The sequence below is a fragment of the Phoenix dactylifera genome, chromosome 1 (genome assembly GCF_051530095.1).
Source record: "Phoenix dactylifera cultivar Ajwa chromosome 1, Ajwa_hap1_PhDact_Kaust_v1.1, whole genome shotgun sequence".
NCBI classification, from domain to species: domain Eukaryota; kingdom Viridiplantae; phylum Streptophyta; class Magnoliopsida; order Arecales; family Arecaceae; genus Phoenix; species Phoenix dactylifera.
Genome location: NC_143190.1, coordinates 6,083,346 through 6,099,494, shown reverse-complemented (window position 1 = coordinate 6,099,494; position 16,149 = coordinate 6,083,346). Strand labels below are relative to the sequence as shown.

Here is a 16,149-nt window from a genome sequence, read left to right as displayed (position 1 = left end):
ACCTCAAAATACCAGAGGCAACTCCTTATCTCCAGCCCACAGAGTACTATCCGAGTGACTGGCTACATAAGCAGCCGCCTAGTCCGCAGCCCCATTAGTTTCACAGAAGATATGCTTGGCCTGAAAAGCCTCTCTATCCCTCATCATTGCCCAGATATCTCGAAGTAAAGGGTGGACGCAACCGTTGCCCCTTGGACCCCCTTAGATCTAACTGATGACCGTGGCTGAGTCTTACTCCAGGACGATGGAACTTGCCTGTAAAACACACTAGGCGTGATGAAGACCCATCCAAGCGGCCCTCAACTCTGCACCCAAAACCGATATGTCGAAGAGTTGACTGCCCTTGCAGCTACGACTCTAGTAGACGGGTCCCGAATAATAAAACCTGCACTGCCCCTCGTATCTCCGTCCAAGACAAACCCATTGAAATTAACCTCGAAGATACTCGGAAGTGGGGGCTCTCAGGTGAAAAACACCGTACGAGATGCTGCCGAAGCAAAATGGGAACCCCAGATGTCCCGAGCTGTCAAGGGCCCTTCGACAGATATGATGTGACTGATCTCTGCTGCCTACACACGGACACTCTCCACCACAAGTCTCGGCGATATATTGTGTTCGCCAAAGGTTCGAGTGTTCCTAGCTAGCCAAATCTGGTAGGATGTGCAGATTACTCGAGCCGCCTCATGGTGGAGCAATGGGGACTCCGAACATCTGGCGCATGGTCTGTAAAAACTAATTCTTCCGGCCTCGAACCTTCCGCAGAATCCCTACCAGTTGCTAGGTCACCTTGGTCTATGTGCATTAGAACAAAGCATGGTCCACCGTCTTGTCCACACCACAATCTCCACATATCGAGGGAATCTAAGATAGTATTATCCAAACTCGGGTCAAGCTCGGACCGGGTGTCCTTAACCTAGTATGAAATTTGAGGTAAAAGTCGGTCCTAGGGCCTGTCTATAAACATAGCATCCTTATCATCCTTCTTTCTAGATCACTTGGTGAGGTCATAATCATACAACAAATACTCCATCTCCTTCGACCAAACATGAGATCACATGTGCGGAACAAGTCTTTGAAGCCCAAGATGAATGCGGCATGAGACACTTTGAGTTAGTCCTTCAAGACAGGAGTGGCAATCGGTTCGGATTGGATCAAATATAGATCAGATCAGATATAAGATAGATCAAAAATCTATCAACTTAAATCCATCTTATTTATTGAACGGATCAAAAATCTATATTTAAATTTAAGCATTTTATTAAATAAATAATTTAATCCAATCTACAACGTTTTGAAGTAATTTAAATGGGTTAAAGGGTTCGGCATTACCACCCTTGCCTCAAGTGGGGGAGAGGCATGATATCAGTTGACTCACTGTGCACTGAGGGAAGAATTCAGCATCGATGTTGTGGAAATTCCAATACTAGGTATAAATGCCTTTGGCTTTTTGGCATTAGTATCATCTCTCCTTTCTAAAGTCGGCAGCAGGTTTCAAGAACGCCTCACCCTCCAACCTTTTCTTGTGGTCTTCTAAATCATGTAGAAGCTTTTCATTTCAGATTGAGGTGCAACCTTTTGTATCGACAGTATTGACAATGAGGAAATTTACAAGAAAATAAAGTGACCAAGCATATTTCTTTATGAATTGCCAAATGCTACTGCAATTTCTTTGTTGTGAAGGGAGCTTAACAGGGTTCAAAGGTGCAGCACTTGATCATTATGCTAGCTTTGTTTTCAGAGTCGGAAATAGGATAAATTTATATGGAAATCATTTTGATGTATAATATGTTATACATAGAGAGAAATTGACTTGACTATACTTGAACGGATTTTCACTCAAATCCAGACAAGTCTTGATTAAATTATGGGGATCCTACATCAAAGATTCAAGCCATTAGATTTGATCTAATATAATTTGCTTACACACCAAAAATCATGTATTTTTGAAATCCATACTCAATGCATCAAGTAGTCAAAAAAAATGGATAGTTTAAAATAATACCAATATTTGAAAGCTAATTGGTATATAGGAAAAGATTTACCTTAATTTATATTGGTTATATTGGCTAAACATCTGAAGGTGTTTGCATGGATTTTTAGGTATGTCTTTTATCTTTAAAAAGGCAAAAAATATACATACACACATATATGTGTGTGTGTGTACATGTTCACTCGGTTGCACATTTATGATCCGGTTGCATGAACAAAAAGATGCTATCACCATGATCATTAGTACCATTCAATAATTTGCCCGGCAAGATAGATGACAGCAACTTCATGGCAATCCTCTAAAAACTGGTGCAAATTATGTTTCGCTCATGGAAACTTTAGTGAGAGGGGACTTGGGATAAAACCTAGTAAGGCTAATTGGTATATGGAAAGATATTACATTGATCTTAATTCAAGATGGTGCAATAAGATTGTGAACATTTGAATCTCCATAGACGCCGACAGTTCATAACAAGAGGGAAGACACTGCAAGTTTTAACTTTCAGTTAAATTCAAGTTAACTTCAGGCCAAGTTCCGAGCCATTGTAGTGTTAAGAAAATTTTGCTACCATGGACCATCTATATCTCATGAAAGATAGAGAAGAACTAATAAGAGGTTAATGATCTTTTATTAACTTTTGATATACAAGCTACTATGTGCAAGCATATCAATCATTTGTTCACGTCAAAATCTACACAAACATTTATTAAAACCAGATAGTTGCTATAAAAATAGTGTTTAATTAAGTCAAATGTTTTCTTAGCCGACGTACAATCCCAAAAATCAGACTTCAATAATTTTGTTTAGACAAAAAAGAGTTGGCCTTCCAAATGGACTACGAGGTCCCCTTTATAATCATGATAGTGAAAATGGAGACTATATATGCCCCATTAGGCTTAATTAAGGGGCTCTCCTGTAAGAGGAAGAGGTTGCTCACTCCCCAACCCCAATTATCTCCTTATCTGGTCGAATAGGACTTGATGGTTGTGATAACAAGGAGAAATTACAATAGAGTAACCAAGATCTCCATTCCTTATTAACCGGCTAATGTATTATATTCTACTAAGTTCGAGTTCGATAGTACTAGAACAGATAGAGAAATGTGATCATCCTAGTAATTACCCCCTCTGCTTAGCAACTAGACATTTTGGATTCAATTTTTGAGCGATGCATCGCTAAACATATCTAGATGATCTTTAGATCCTTTCAGCCCCACTTTTAATGGGGCATGTTATACTTTGTTCAAGTTCACAGCCCTAAAGAAAATTTTAATGGTAAGCAACAAAAAATTGGTTATTTAACCAATCTTCTGGGCTCTATGTTGTGATGCCAAAAATTGGCTGGCTATGCACAAAGGTGTGGTGAATGCAAGTTCTTCACTGTGACCCCTATCCTCATAGTCCTTTCTCTCACAGAAAATGTTTAACTTTTCGCAGAACTTTTCTGAAGCAGCTTTAAATCATGGTTTGGAAGGAACTACTAATGACAGTGTCAGCATTTTGGACATAGATTTAACGCGAAGATGCTGTGAATTGCTTCAAATACTATGTTTACACCCTTCTTATGAGGGGGAAAATGTAGCAAGCTAGCAGCATTCTTCCCTTGTTAGCCAGGTCCATGGTCAGTTGGAACTTCATCTGTTGGCAAAACTGGCTTAATTAGGCCAAAGTTGTGACAGTGGAATGTCCATTGTTAACCATTTGATGCATTTTTTTGGGGGAGAAAAAGCAAGAGCCAAGGCCCTACCCATCTTTTTTCATTATGTAAATGAAGTCAATTACAGAATAGCCTCTATATCATAGGACTGAGAAATACACAGAGACTTGTGCAAGGACAATTAACCTGCCATTGCATTTGTTGACATGTTCATAAAGGAATTGTAGCCTCTCACTGCATATGCGAACCTGAGAGCAATAGCATCAAAAGTAGAACCTAATGAATATAAACATGAGTTCAATAATATTAGAGCATGTCAAGAACTCAAGCCTGATGCAATAGTCACTTCCCATATCCATCTGCTTAGCAACCATATGCTTTGGGTTTGATTCTTGAGTGCTGCATCTAACAGTGCTCTTCCTTTGTTATCCAGGTCTAAGGTTAGTTGGATCTTCATCTGTTGGCAAAACTAGCTTAATTAGGTCAAATTTCTGATGGTGGATTATGCTCCTTGTTAACTGGTTGTTGGATTTTTCTTTTTCCAGAAAAGGAAGAGCTGAAGCTCCACCCATCTTCATTAGGTATATGAAGTTGATACAGAACAACCTCTATATCAGTTGGCTGATAATTAAAATGAGACTGATGCAAGGATACTTAATTTGTCACTGCATTTTTTTTAATATATTCATCAATTGTTGCCTCTCACTTCCACTCACCTGTCGATGGATTATATTCTGAAAAGTTTGATATATGTACCTATCCTAGTAGTTATACCCCATGCCTCCTTGCTTAGCAACTCGAGGTATGTTTGGTTGAGGAGAGTTGGCCTATGGAATAAAAATGGAAATAGGTGACCCCCATGCAAACCGTTTGGATGGGAGTCTCATCCTCATTTCGATTCTAATGGAAATGAAACACCCCAATCCTCCAAAATCCAATCCGGATTCTCTTCTAATATTCAAATTCCATTCCAATTTTGATTCCAAATCCATTCACGAACCAAACACATAAGGAAATATAGCCATTTTGATTTAATCCATCCCAATTCCGATTCTTGTTACGAACCATACGAACCAAATACACCCTAGATGTTGTTCGATTATTGAGCAGTATATCCCCAAACAAATCTAGATGATCTTTAGACCTTACTACCACCTTACTTTATACCCTCCTAGCCCCAGAGGAATGGGATACGCTATGCTTTCTAAATTCTAATCACTCTGCTAGGGCTCTACTCTCCAATGCCACTCTCTGCTTGCCTTACACAAAAGGTGGAGTTGTAATGCAAGTTCTTGATAATATCCCTATTCTTATAAGTCCTTTTTCAATTAACACTTTGCATCTTTTGCAAAACCTTTCCAAAACAACTGTGGATCATGATTTGGGAGAAACCATTAGGGGCAGAGTTGGGATTTTGGACGCAAATTACCGAGATGCTGTGAATTGCAATATTAGGTTTCCACAGGGCAAATAGAGCAAGTTAGTTATGTGCTCTTCTTCCCTTGTTAGCAAGGTCTAAGATCAGTTGATCTTCATTTGGTGGAAAATTGGCTCGATTAGGCCAAAGATGTGACATGGCTTGTGATACATATCGTACGAACATGTCACCATTTCCTTGACCATACATACGAGGTAATTAATTGAGCAAGGTGATTTCAACAACAAAATAGTACATTAATTGTCTCAACATCATTTTTGGTTCTTGACTTCCTACATGTCACCCAATTGCATTGTATTAGTTAGGTATCATAACTATCACCTTAGTGAAGCTACCAAATATTTACATTTGATAAAGTAAATGCCACAAGAATGACTTGTCATGATTTATAACTGATCTCGAACATACCAAATTTTGTAATTATTTTTAAGTTAATAGAAGAATAAATGGAGAAAGGACATGTAAAAGAAATGATATGTTTATATTTCATGCGATTATCTTTGTAAAACATAATATTACTGTTTATTAAAAGCTATAGGTTTACGGTCTTGTATTTAGCCTGCTTCCTTATCATATTTCTTCTGTTTAAGAATGTTAAATGTATCTAAAGTTGATAAAATATTGGAGGAAACCAATTCAAGGTATGAACATCTTCATCCTATTATCCTAAAAAATTTCATATTTATAACAAATTATTAATGAACATAGAATAATGACAATGTTTCCCCAGAGATTTTGTGTATTAGTTTGTAGGGCGGTACTAGTTGAGTTGATTTTTTCTTGACACTTTTCTTCTTAACTATTTAGTGCATCATAATATACTATAATTATAATATAAAATTGGGATTATAATGGAACCACAAGGAGAAAAGCTTACAAATATTTATAACTTGTATAAATGGAAGAGTCTCATTTCAAAATTAGCTTGGGTTAAGTATATGAGATTATGATAGCATATATAATTATTCTAGGTTTCTAACTTATTTTAGTTCAAAGCAAATCCAAGATGTCATGTTACCACCATTCTTATATCACCTCCACACACCATTGCTTGTCAAATTAGGACGTTCTATTAATTGCTCTAAATTATTTAACTTGATTTCTAATCACCAATGTAAACAATTTCTCTAAACTATTTAGCTTATTTCCATGTTACTAAAACTTATCTCTTAATCTCATATAATTTAATTATAGTTAATTTTTTTAATCAAAATTTAATTATATTATTATTTATTATAAGTCAGTATTCTATAAAAAGTAATCTTAGAAACGATATTAACTAAATTTAGAAATAATACTAATAAGATGAGCTTAGTTCAAATCTAATCTCCATGTGAGATGGGTGCATCGGTTTTGATTCAAATAGAGAAAAGAGTGGATTGAATAATGAAAATGGAGTAGTTCAAAAGTCATTCTAAAAAAAAAAATCCAAAGGTGAGTCTACTTGTTGAATTTTTTCACTAGAACCCGTCCACATTATCAATTGAACAAGATAATATATTGGCTTTTAGTCTCACATAACAATGTTGCTTCTGGAGTTGAGACTGCATAGGGGAGAAGTCCCCTCGATTTAGCAACCATATGTTTTAGTTTTGAGTTTTGGGTGGTGCATGTCCAAAGTATTAGAACCTGTACGATGGGCATTCTTTCTGTTTTTTTTGGAAAAAAAAGAAAGAAAGAAAGACAATCACTAGGTATGGTGCCCAAAGCCCATTGTAAAATTACTCAAAAAATTCTGTAACTCTATTTGATTAAATTTTTATAGTGTCCATGATTACATTATTATTTGATTAAATTATTATTCTCTCCCTCTTTAAATTCATCTCTTGACCCATTCCTGATGAGAGAGGAATCCAAGTCACTGAGACCAATTAGGATGTATGCACTAGGGAAACATGAATAAACCAATGCACCTTACAAAACTGTGGCAATTTACATTCTTTAGCAGTCTAGATCAATATGTCAATAAGCATTAACTTTTTGTCTTGTTGTTTTGATTAATGAGGCATGTATCTATTTTGCATAGTCATAGATAATAAAAATTTACTTAAACGCTTTGGACGGTTAAAAATTTGGTTTGTTGGTAAATTATGTGAGTCATATTACCATTCATGAGGTGCCACTTCAGCATGACATTAGACAATTAACAGCTTGGATAAAAGTAAAGGCACCGCATAGCTTTTTTTTTTCCTTACAAGCTGTGGACCGTGAATAATCTGTCATTCACTTTGACCAAAAAAAATAATCTATCATTCTACAACTCCCACTATTTTCAGGATGAGGCGACAGTAAAAACGACGACGGGTGCCAGTAAAAACGACGACGGTCGACGGGTGCCATATTGGCAAAAGTGACAGACGATTGGTGCCACACAGGCTGTTGCCACGTAAAAAAGCCGAAATAAAAGAAAAGATCCTTCCAAGAAAAAGCTGGAGAGTGAGGTCTCTTGACAGACTGAAAAAAAACCCCCAAAACTAAAAAAAATATAATTAAAAATAAAAAAGATGAAAAATAAAAGAAATGCAAAGAACCGTCACGAAAAAATATAACCAATTTTTAGCGGATGTAGCTGGACAGAATAGCTGAAAGGAGAATCTTAAAACAAATAAACCAATTTCACATTCCTAAAAGCACAAAAGCAACTGGTCGCCGAGGCACCAAAAGCAACCGGAATCCGAGGCTGGCGTTTTAAAGCGAACAATCATAGGATTTTCAGCGGACGTAGCTGAAAGGAGAATCTTCAAACAAATAAACCAATTTCACATTCCTAAAAGCACAAAAGCAACAGGGATCCGAGGCTGGCGTTTTAAAGGGAACAATCATAGGAGTAAGTGGAACCAAGCAACCACAATATTATGACCTACGGACACCTGCATAAATTAGAAAATGTCCATGACCGGAACATTTATTCTTCCATATATATCACTTGATTAAAGATACAACACTGCTTTAGTTTTAAATTTGTTAGTTAATACAGTCAAAATATTACTTATATAATTATAATTTACTTCAATAACAGTATATTTAAATATGCTCTAACTTTCTCCCACTAAAAGCACAACTATTTTGATCATGTAAATGTGACACGAATAAATTAGATATCAGCATCAAGTAGAAGCCGAGTGCTCAATTAGACACATAATTTGCATACAATATAAAGGAAATTAATGTGCAGAAATTTATGTTATCCTCGGAACCAGTCCGTGCACTCAACATCATGCACTTGGATTGGCATTTAATACAGAAAGGCTAATTACTCCTGAAGGAAATAAAAAATTGGAATGTGCACTGTTGGCGATACTTCTCCGTTTTAGAGCAAAATTGACACACTATAGATAGGAGTAGTTTTGGTCATTGCGGCTGTAAATGATAGAAACCCATCAAAATCTAAAGTTGGAAAAAGATGACAAAACTTTCAATGCGATCACAGAGAACAAATATAAGAAACACAGAGGTATATATGGTTTTCTCCAAACACCCGTCACCACTCTCACATCTGTACTATGAAATATAGATGGTACTGAAAAGTCCACTTCCTTTATATATCCCACTCCATATCAACTTTTACAGACACACACCATAACATGATAAGTTGATAACCCACTAGCGACCACTGCCGAGAGTGGACGAAATTTAGGAGATATATAAAGGATATTCAGGCCTTCGGTCGAGGCTCAAGGGCACTTTGGCCTCCTTCTCTTGCCAAAGCCAGTGTACTTGTCCCTATAACAAGGGCACTCATCCTTGTTGCCATAAGTCCCCGAAGGCACGCAGTGGCACTCCTCGCAGCACACCCCACAGTACTTGAGGCAGCGGTCCTGAAAGCTCGCCTTGGAGCACCTAACCTTGCACTTGGAATCGCAAAAGGCTAGCACCAGGAAAAAAAAGCACTCTCATCAGTACAACTAAAGAAAAAAATTAAGAGAGAAAAAGGGAATACATCTGAGATTAGTGTGTGTTTATTACGTGAGCCGGCTATGGTGGCTTCAAGATAGGAAGAGGCCAAGAGGATCAGTAAAAGGGCCAAGGTGGTGAAGAGGGGCTTCATGATGCTTGCTAAGGTTGTGAAGACTGCGTATGAAGGAACTTGAGGTGACAAGGAGAAATGGGAGTTTTGGGTGGGTATTTATAGGAGGGGTTTGGCGAGAGACTGGAGTAGGAGAGCGATAACCTGTGGGCTGGCATCTGAAGCGAGATGAAAGAGACGTTCGGGTGGAAGTGTCGAACCGGGGTTCAATTATTACGGTGGTTGCATCGGTTTAACATCACGCGTATATGGCCATGGTACCCGGACCTTGAAAATTATAAAAAACATAAGCTACTCCTCTTTTTTTTGTTTTTTACCCCCCTGTTGAATGATGCTTCGAATTACTCTTGCAGACAAACACGTAAATGATTATTTAATTTTCATTATTATCCATCGCAGTGTCTGCTATGGAAGCCATATTTTTATTATTGTGGGAGCCATATTTTTATGGTATAAATAGGACCATGGTGCGGTAGGTCTTGGTATGGGATTATGGAGTATGGACGGGGAATGCGCTGCGCGCCGAGCGACACCGTGTGGGGTCACGCGTTTGGCCTTTAAACCGCTGCCATTCAATGGCTCTGCGAGAGCGTCCGCCTTGGCTTTTATTACCGCGATGGTAATCCGCCCCCAAACGTTTCTCTGTGGGATGGGTTGCATCCTTCCCGCGAATCCATCGTCGGATCGTCACTGTTTTTGAGATGCGTGCACGTTTTGAGAGATGTGCGGTGGGTGATCCAACGGTGGATACGACACCCTTCCCCTTCCGTTTCTCTATGTACCGCCCTCTGTTCTAGTGCCTTTCCGTTCGCTTTAGCTTCACACAGAGAGAGAGAGAGAGAGAGAGAGAGAGAGAGGCTCAAATGTGCGGTGGGTGATCCAACGGTGGATACGACACCCTTCCCCTTCCGTTTCTCTATGTACCGCCCTCTGTTCTAGTGCCTTTCCGTTCGCTTTAGCTTCAGAGAGAGAGAGAGAGAGAGAGAGAGAGAGAGGGTGGGTTGGGGTTACGGGTGGAGTCGAGTGTGGCATTACAGTCCACAGCCAGCTGGCGTCGCTGGAGAAGCCTGGAAGGATCTGGATGGCACTTCCTCCGAGGGACCTCCACCAGAGCACGACTCGTGCGTGGTGGAGAAAAAGGCTGTGCATGCACGTGGCGGCGTATTCCTGCTGTCCTTTCCACTGGATAGGATGATGCCTGTGGGGTGCACGTGATCGACCATCAACTGATACAAATTAAGGTTCAAAAGTGCACCTCGTCGCCACCGATATTGTAGCAGAGAACGGAGCTTTGATTCCATCAAAATATCTCAAGTTCGAAATACATGAACATCGATTAAATACGGAGACCGAATACTTTCTGCCTGATTTACCCGGTAGAATCACTATTTGGTTATAAATAGGAAGAATATGAGTAAAAAAGCTTCTACCTACACTGAACACTCTCCAGCAGAAGGAGGCCCAGTGAGAATTGCTACACGATGAGATTCTCCTCACCCCCCTCCCCCCCTTTGCCAAAAAAAAGAAAAAAGTGTGCCTTATTTTTTACATAAAAAGAAAGCCGACTGTGTTAAACCTTTTTTTTTTGGTACATCGGTTGCTCATACGGTTCTAGCATGAGTATAGCCAACTGCATCACTATCAAGAAGACTACATAAATCAGAAGGAATAAAAGGCTGCTGGGTCCACAAAATATCTCCAGTGCGATGAACAACAAATGAGGCGATCCAATCTATAGCTTGGTTCTTCTGCAACATGCGTCATATATCTCCTAGGAGCAGGTGCTCAACCTTCCTCTGCCCCTCCTCCCGTAAGCACTCAATCAACACTATTGAGTCTTCCTCCAGTATGATGCAGCTAGGGGTGCAAATAAGTCGGATCGGATCGGGTCCTGGGTGACCTCGATCCGACCTGATTTTTTGTTCGGATCATAACTTTGAATCGAGGCCCGACCCGGTTGAAGATCGGATCGGGTCGGGTCCGAGTTGGGTTCAGGTCCGAGTCGGGATGGGTTCAGATTCGAATCGGGTCTATTTTTTTTTGTGCTTTTGGAAAAGAGTTTGGGCAAATCTAATTTGGTCATATCATAATTGTAAGGTGCTGGGTGACCCATGACTTGAAAGACTTGCAATTGACCTCCAGTCAGAACTGACCCATGACTTTCTAACTAAGTCGGCCTACAAGCTAAATTTCATATCACACAATTTTTTGTCTACATGACTGCTTGGACGGAACTTGGCGTCTCCCAGATCCCCTCTCACGAGGACAAATAAAATCCCAGACCTTCCTCCAAAATCCAATTCCATTCTAGAAAGCTGGCACATGACCCAGATTCAGTTCCGTGTTCCCTCACTTCCTCCCTGCAAAAGTTAAAAAAAACAAAAACCAAAAAACAGATGAAAAAAAAAAAAAAAAACCAGCTACGAGACACAGAGGTGTTAAAAGTGTAATAAATCGAGAGAGAATCGTGACGGACCAATAGTATCACGAACCACATAAAAAAAAAACTCTCTTTTGCTTTTTTTTCTTTTCTCTCTTTTCGAATCGGACCCATTCGGTAAACCCAGATCCGACCCAAAAAATAATTCGGATCCAATTTTAGAACCCGACCCGGACCCGCAGGTCCTAAAATTCGGATCGGATTGGATCTACGCGGGTCGGACCGGGTCGGATCTCGGGTTGACTCGACCCATTTGCAGCCTTAGATGCAACTGGCATCAAGTACATGTCTCGCGTATACGAGCTCCTTCCATGCAGCCCTGAGCTTCGTCCCAAACATTGAATCCTCGAAGAAATGACATCTTTCCGCAGCAAGTAGTCTGAAACAATAGTCTCTAATCACAAATGCCACTCCCGCACTCTCGCCCCCAGAGGGCAGGCTTCCGTCGAAGTTCACCTTAATGTGGCCAGGGGTGGAAGCTCCCAAGAGATAAAAGCAAATCTGGACGATTGTGTTAAACTTTTCGAAAACCATCGGCCAATAATTCCATTTGCATTCTTAGGACAGTTTAGATGAAAAAAAAATATTTTTTAAAAAATAATTGTTAATAATATTATTTTTATTAAAATAATTTTCGTATATTTGGTTCATAAAAAAGTTGATATATTTTAAAATAACTTATATTTGTTTGAGCACTTATATTTTTTGAAAAAAATTACATAAAATATATATTATACTATTAATAAAGAAAAAGAGGTTTTTTATAAATTTTTAACGATTTAAGAGTATTTTAAAAAAAATCTGATTTTAATCAATAAAAAATAACTTTTTTATGCCTATATTTTTATAAAATATAAAAATTTTATTTCTATAAAAATACTATTTTTTATTTTGGAAATTTTAACCAAATAAAAATTATTTTTTATTTTTTCGTTATTTTTACCAGGCGAGACTTTGATAGCTGTCATCTTTTTTGTTTCTCCTTCCGAAGCAGACAAGATTTTGGTAGCTGTCGGCAACTCATAACTCCAACGGTGGAGTGTTTGAACGTCGACCTTGCAGCATGCCGAGAAGCGTGAATCGAAACATGCGACGTCCGCTTGTGACTAGAGATGGGCACTGGGCCGGGCCGCCCACGGCACGGCACGAAGCGGGCCGTGCCTGGCACGGCCCGCAAGCTACAGTGCCGGGCCGTGCTGGGCTAGAGGGTCCTGGCCAGCGGGCCGTGCCAGGCACGGCCCGCTTCGGGCCGGGGCCGGCACGGCCCGGTCTAGGCCCGCGGGCCAAGCACGGCACGGCCCGCGGGCCAGCACGGCACGGCCCATAAGGGCCTGGGCCGGGCTGGCACGCGAGCCTGGCACGGTCCGGGCCTGGGCCCGGCTCGGCCCGATAAAAATTAATGCTTCATAAATTTTTTTAATAAATTAATAAATATTGAACACTAAGAAATCTTGATTTATGAATATAAAGCCACCTTAATGGTGGGGGGTTTGGCATAGACCCCTACCAGTTTATTAATTTAAATCAAAATGGTACATGAAGGGAGGTTTGGACCTTGGTCTGACCTCTAGAATACAATAAAAAACTAAGAAAGGGCCGAGGTTTGGACCTTGGTCTGACCTCCAGAATACAATAAAAATGTACAATTATAAAAAATTAAGAAATCTTACTAATCATCAGTGATTCAGTGAATCAGTATTCACTCTTCAGTCTTCAGTCTTCAGTCTTCAGTCTTCAGTAGTGTTTGTATCATCATCATCAGAGGATGTTGTATTATGTCCACCTTTATCTTGAAGTCTTGCCTCAGCATCCAGCCAATCCTTGAAGCAGAGAAGCATCTCCACCGTTTCGCCCGTCATCCTACTTCTCTTTTCGTCAAGAACACGCCGACCTGCACTAAAAGCGGATTCCGATGCTACCGTGGACATCGGCACAGCTAAAATATCGCGTGCAATTGCAGACATAACAGGATATTGATTTCTAACACTCTTCCACCAAGATAATACATCTAGATTCTCTATTTGATTTTCATCATATGCAGAATGAAGATCATTTCGTAAATAAAATTCTAGTTCACTACTTAAAGATGAAGAAGATGAAGAGGAACTTGAAGCATGTGTGTGTCTTCTCTGTGCAATGAATGAAAAAATAGATGACGAACGAGAACTACTAAAAGGAGGAATAGAGGTTTGTATTTGTGTTCTAGATCCACGAATTTTTTCATCATATATAGCATAAATATCATAAAGAAGTTGTCTTACCTCATCTTTAGCAGATTCAGCATCTTGATTCATATTTTCAGAGTATGCATCAAGTAAAATTAGCACGCCATTTAATTTAACTCTAGGATCAAATACAGCAGCTAAGTTATGCATAGGACATATCCTGTCCCAATACTCATTCCATTTAGATTCCATTAATTCAATAATAGGCATTAAAACATCATCATATCTATGTTCTGCAAATTTTTGACTAATTATATATGCTTGTTGTAAAAATGAACATGAAGTAGGGTAATAAATACCAGAAAGAACATTGGTAGCATTATAAAAACTAAGCAAAAAATCTTCCAAAATTTTTCCTTTATTCCAATCAGTTTCAGTCAATGTAAATCCTAATCCACGATCATTAATATATGCACTTAATAAATTTTTATATGGGTATGCATCATGTATCATGCTATATGTGGAGTTCCAACGAGTAATTACATCAAGTTTAAATTTTTTAAAACGTTTACCATGATTTATGCATAATTCCTTAAATTCTTGAAGTCTTGATCTAGAAGCATGAATAAAAGAAACTGCATTTCTAATTTTTGAAATCACATCTTGAATCATGCCCATGCCAGCTTGAACAGAAAGATTTAAGATATGACATGCACATCTAATATGCAGTAAATTTCCATCTAATATGGGATGCAATGAGTCTTTTAATAATACAACAGCAGAATTATTATTAGATGCATTATCAAAAGTAATAGACATAATTTTTTCATTAATATTATATGAACATGCAGTTTGATAAATTATATTTGAAATTTGTTGCCCAGAATGTGGAAAATCAAAAGCACGAAAAGCAAGAATACGTTTATTTAATTGCCAATCATTATCAATATAATGAGCAGTAATGGCAATAAAACAATTACTACCTACAGATGCTGACCAAATATCAGAAGTTAATGAAATTTTTACATTTAAAGTAGAAAGTGTTTCAATTAAATTTTGTTTCATTGCTAAAAAATTGGTCATAGCTACTCTTCTAAATGTACGCCTACTAGTTCTTTTGTAAGCAGGTTGTAGGTTTAATTGAACATATTCTTCAAAATTAAAAGATTCACATAAACTAAAAGGTAATTCATCCTTAACTATCCATTTTACAAGTGCTTTTCTTTGATTTTCATGATTATATGCAAAATTACCTACAAGTAATCCCCCTTGTATATTAAGGCTACTTTGAGTTTGAGCATGAGAATCATGCATCCTATGACTCTCTTGATGTCTTTTTAAATGCCCTGTTCCCCCACTACTACTACAACTATAAAGTTTGGCACATTTTTTACATCTAGCTTTCCAGACTCCCTCAACCATAACTCTATCAAATTCATTCCATACAGTACTAGTCCTCTTACGAGAAGAGGTTTGACCTTCACTCGGTTCACCAGTTCTAGAGGAACTAGGAACAGGGGGTTGGGGATTAGTTTCTTCTCCCTCAGAAACAGGAATGCCAAACTGACTTTCCTCAAAAGATGACATATCTATGATTAATTCAAAAAATAAAAACTAACCGCAAGGAGGAATTGAGTAGAGGGTCGGAGGGCAGAGGCAGAGCCGAGATTCCGAGCTTCCTCTTGTGCTCTCAACAGAAGCGACCTTCTCTTCTCAACAGGAACCTCCTCTTGTGTAGCACTTGAACAAACTAAAAATTAAATTGCTAGAAGAGCACTTTAGAAGAGAGAAATAATAGCAGTAGAGAAGGAGAGAATGAGAGGTTTGGTGTGGTGAGAATGAGGGAGGAATGGGCTATTTATAGAAGCCCAAAAATTTTTTTCCCCAAAATACCCCTCAATTCAGCCGTTATTGGACTATTGGGAGGGGTAAAAGCGTCTTTTTCCCGAAAATAGCCGTTGGAAACGGCTATTTTCCTCCCCCTCTCCAGACGGCCCGTCTGGAGCCGTTACGGGCCGTGCCGGCACGGCCCATTCGGAGCCGTTGCGGGCCGCCCGTTTGCGCCCGTTACGGGCCGTGCCTGGCACGGCCCGTGTCGTGCCGTGCCCGGCCCGGCCCACCAATAGAGGGGCCTGGGGCCGGGCCGGGCTGCAGTTCCGTTCTGGACGGGCCGTGCCAGGCACGGCCCGCTTCGTAAGCGGGCCGTGCCAGGCACGGCCCGTTTAGTCTTTGGGCCCGGGGGGCCTGGGCCGGGCCGGCCCGGCACGGCCCGTTGCCCAACTCTACTTGTCAAGCAAACATTCTTGCCGTAGCTCACTGCCGGACTATTCTTTGGTTTCAACCAACCCTACGGTGCTACCAAGGTGGTCGCTTAGTTGGAATGGAACGTTTCTTTCCAACAAAATGGTTGCAGGTTTGAAATGCACGGGCATC

At 39.5% G+C, this 16,149-nt stretch overlaps 1 protein-coding gene across 1 annotated transcript; it reads right to left on the bottom strand.

The window, feature by feature from the left end:
* Positions 1-8,524: 8,524 nt before the first annotated feature.
* On the bottom strand, positions 8,525-9,210 carry LOC103698124 (peamaclein-like). Its single transcript, XM_088718994.1, has 2 exons — positions 9,051-9,210; positions 8,525-8,952 (listed from the first exon to the last, which is right to left on the bottom strand). The coding sequence occupies exons 1-2, from the start codon at positions 9,130-9,132 to the stop codon at positions 8,759-8,761; spliced, it is 276 nt and encodes a 91-aa protein (XP_088575120.1). The 5' UTR covers positions 9,133-9,210; the 3' UTR covers positions 8,525-8,758.
* Between the last annotated feature and the right edge of the window lie 6,939 nt (positions 9,211-16,149).

What these genes read in the sequence shown, in the direction of transcription:
- LOC103698124 (XM_088718994.1), bottom strand. Translation starts at nt 9,132, where the DNA reads ATGAAGCCCCTCTTCACCACCTTGGCCCTTTTACTGATCCTCTTGGCC. An exon ending in AGCCACCATAGCCGGCTCAC is followed by an intron (nt 8,953 to 9,050) that starts GTAATAAACACA and finishes TCCTGGTGCTAG; the next exon opens with CCTTTTGCGATTCCAAGTGC.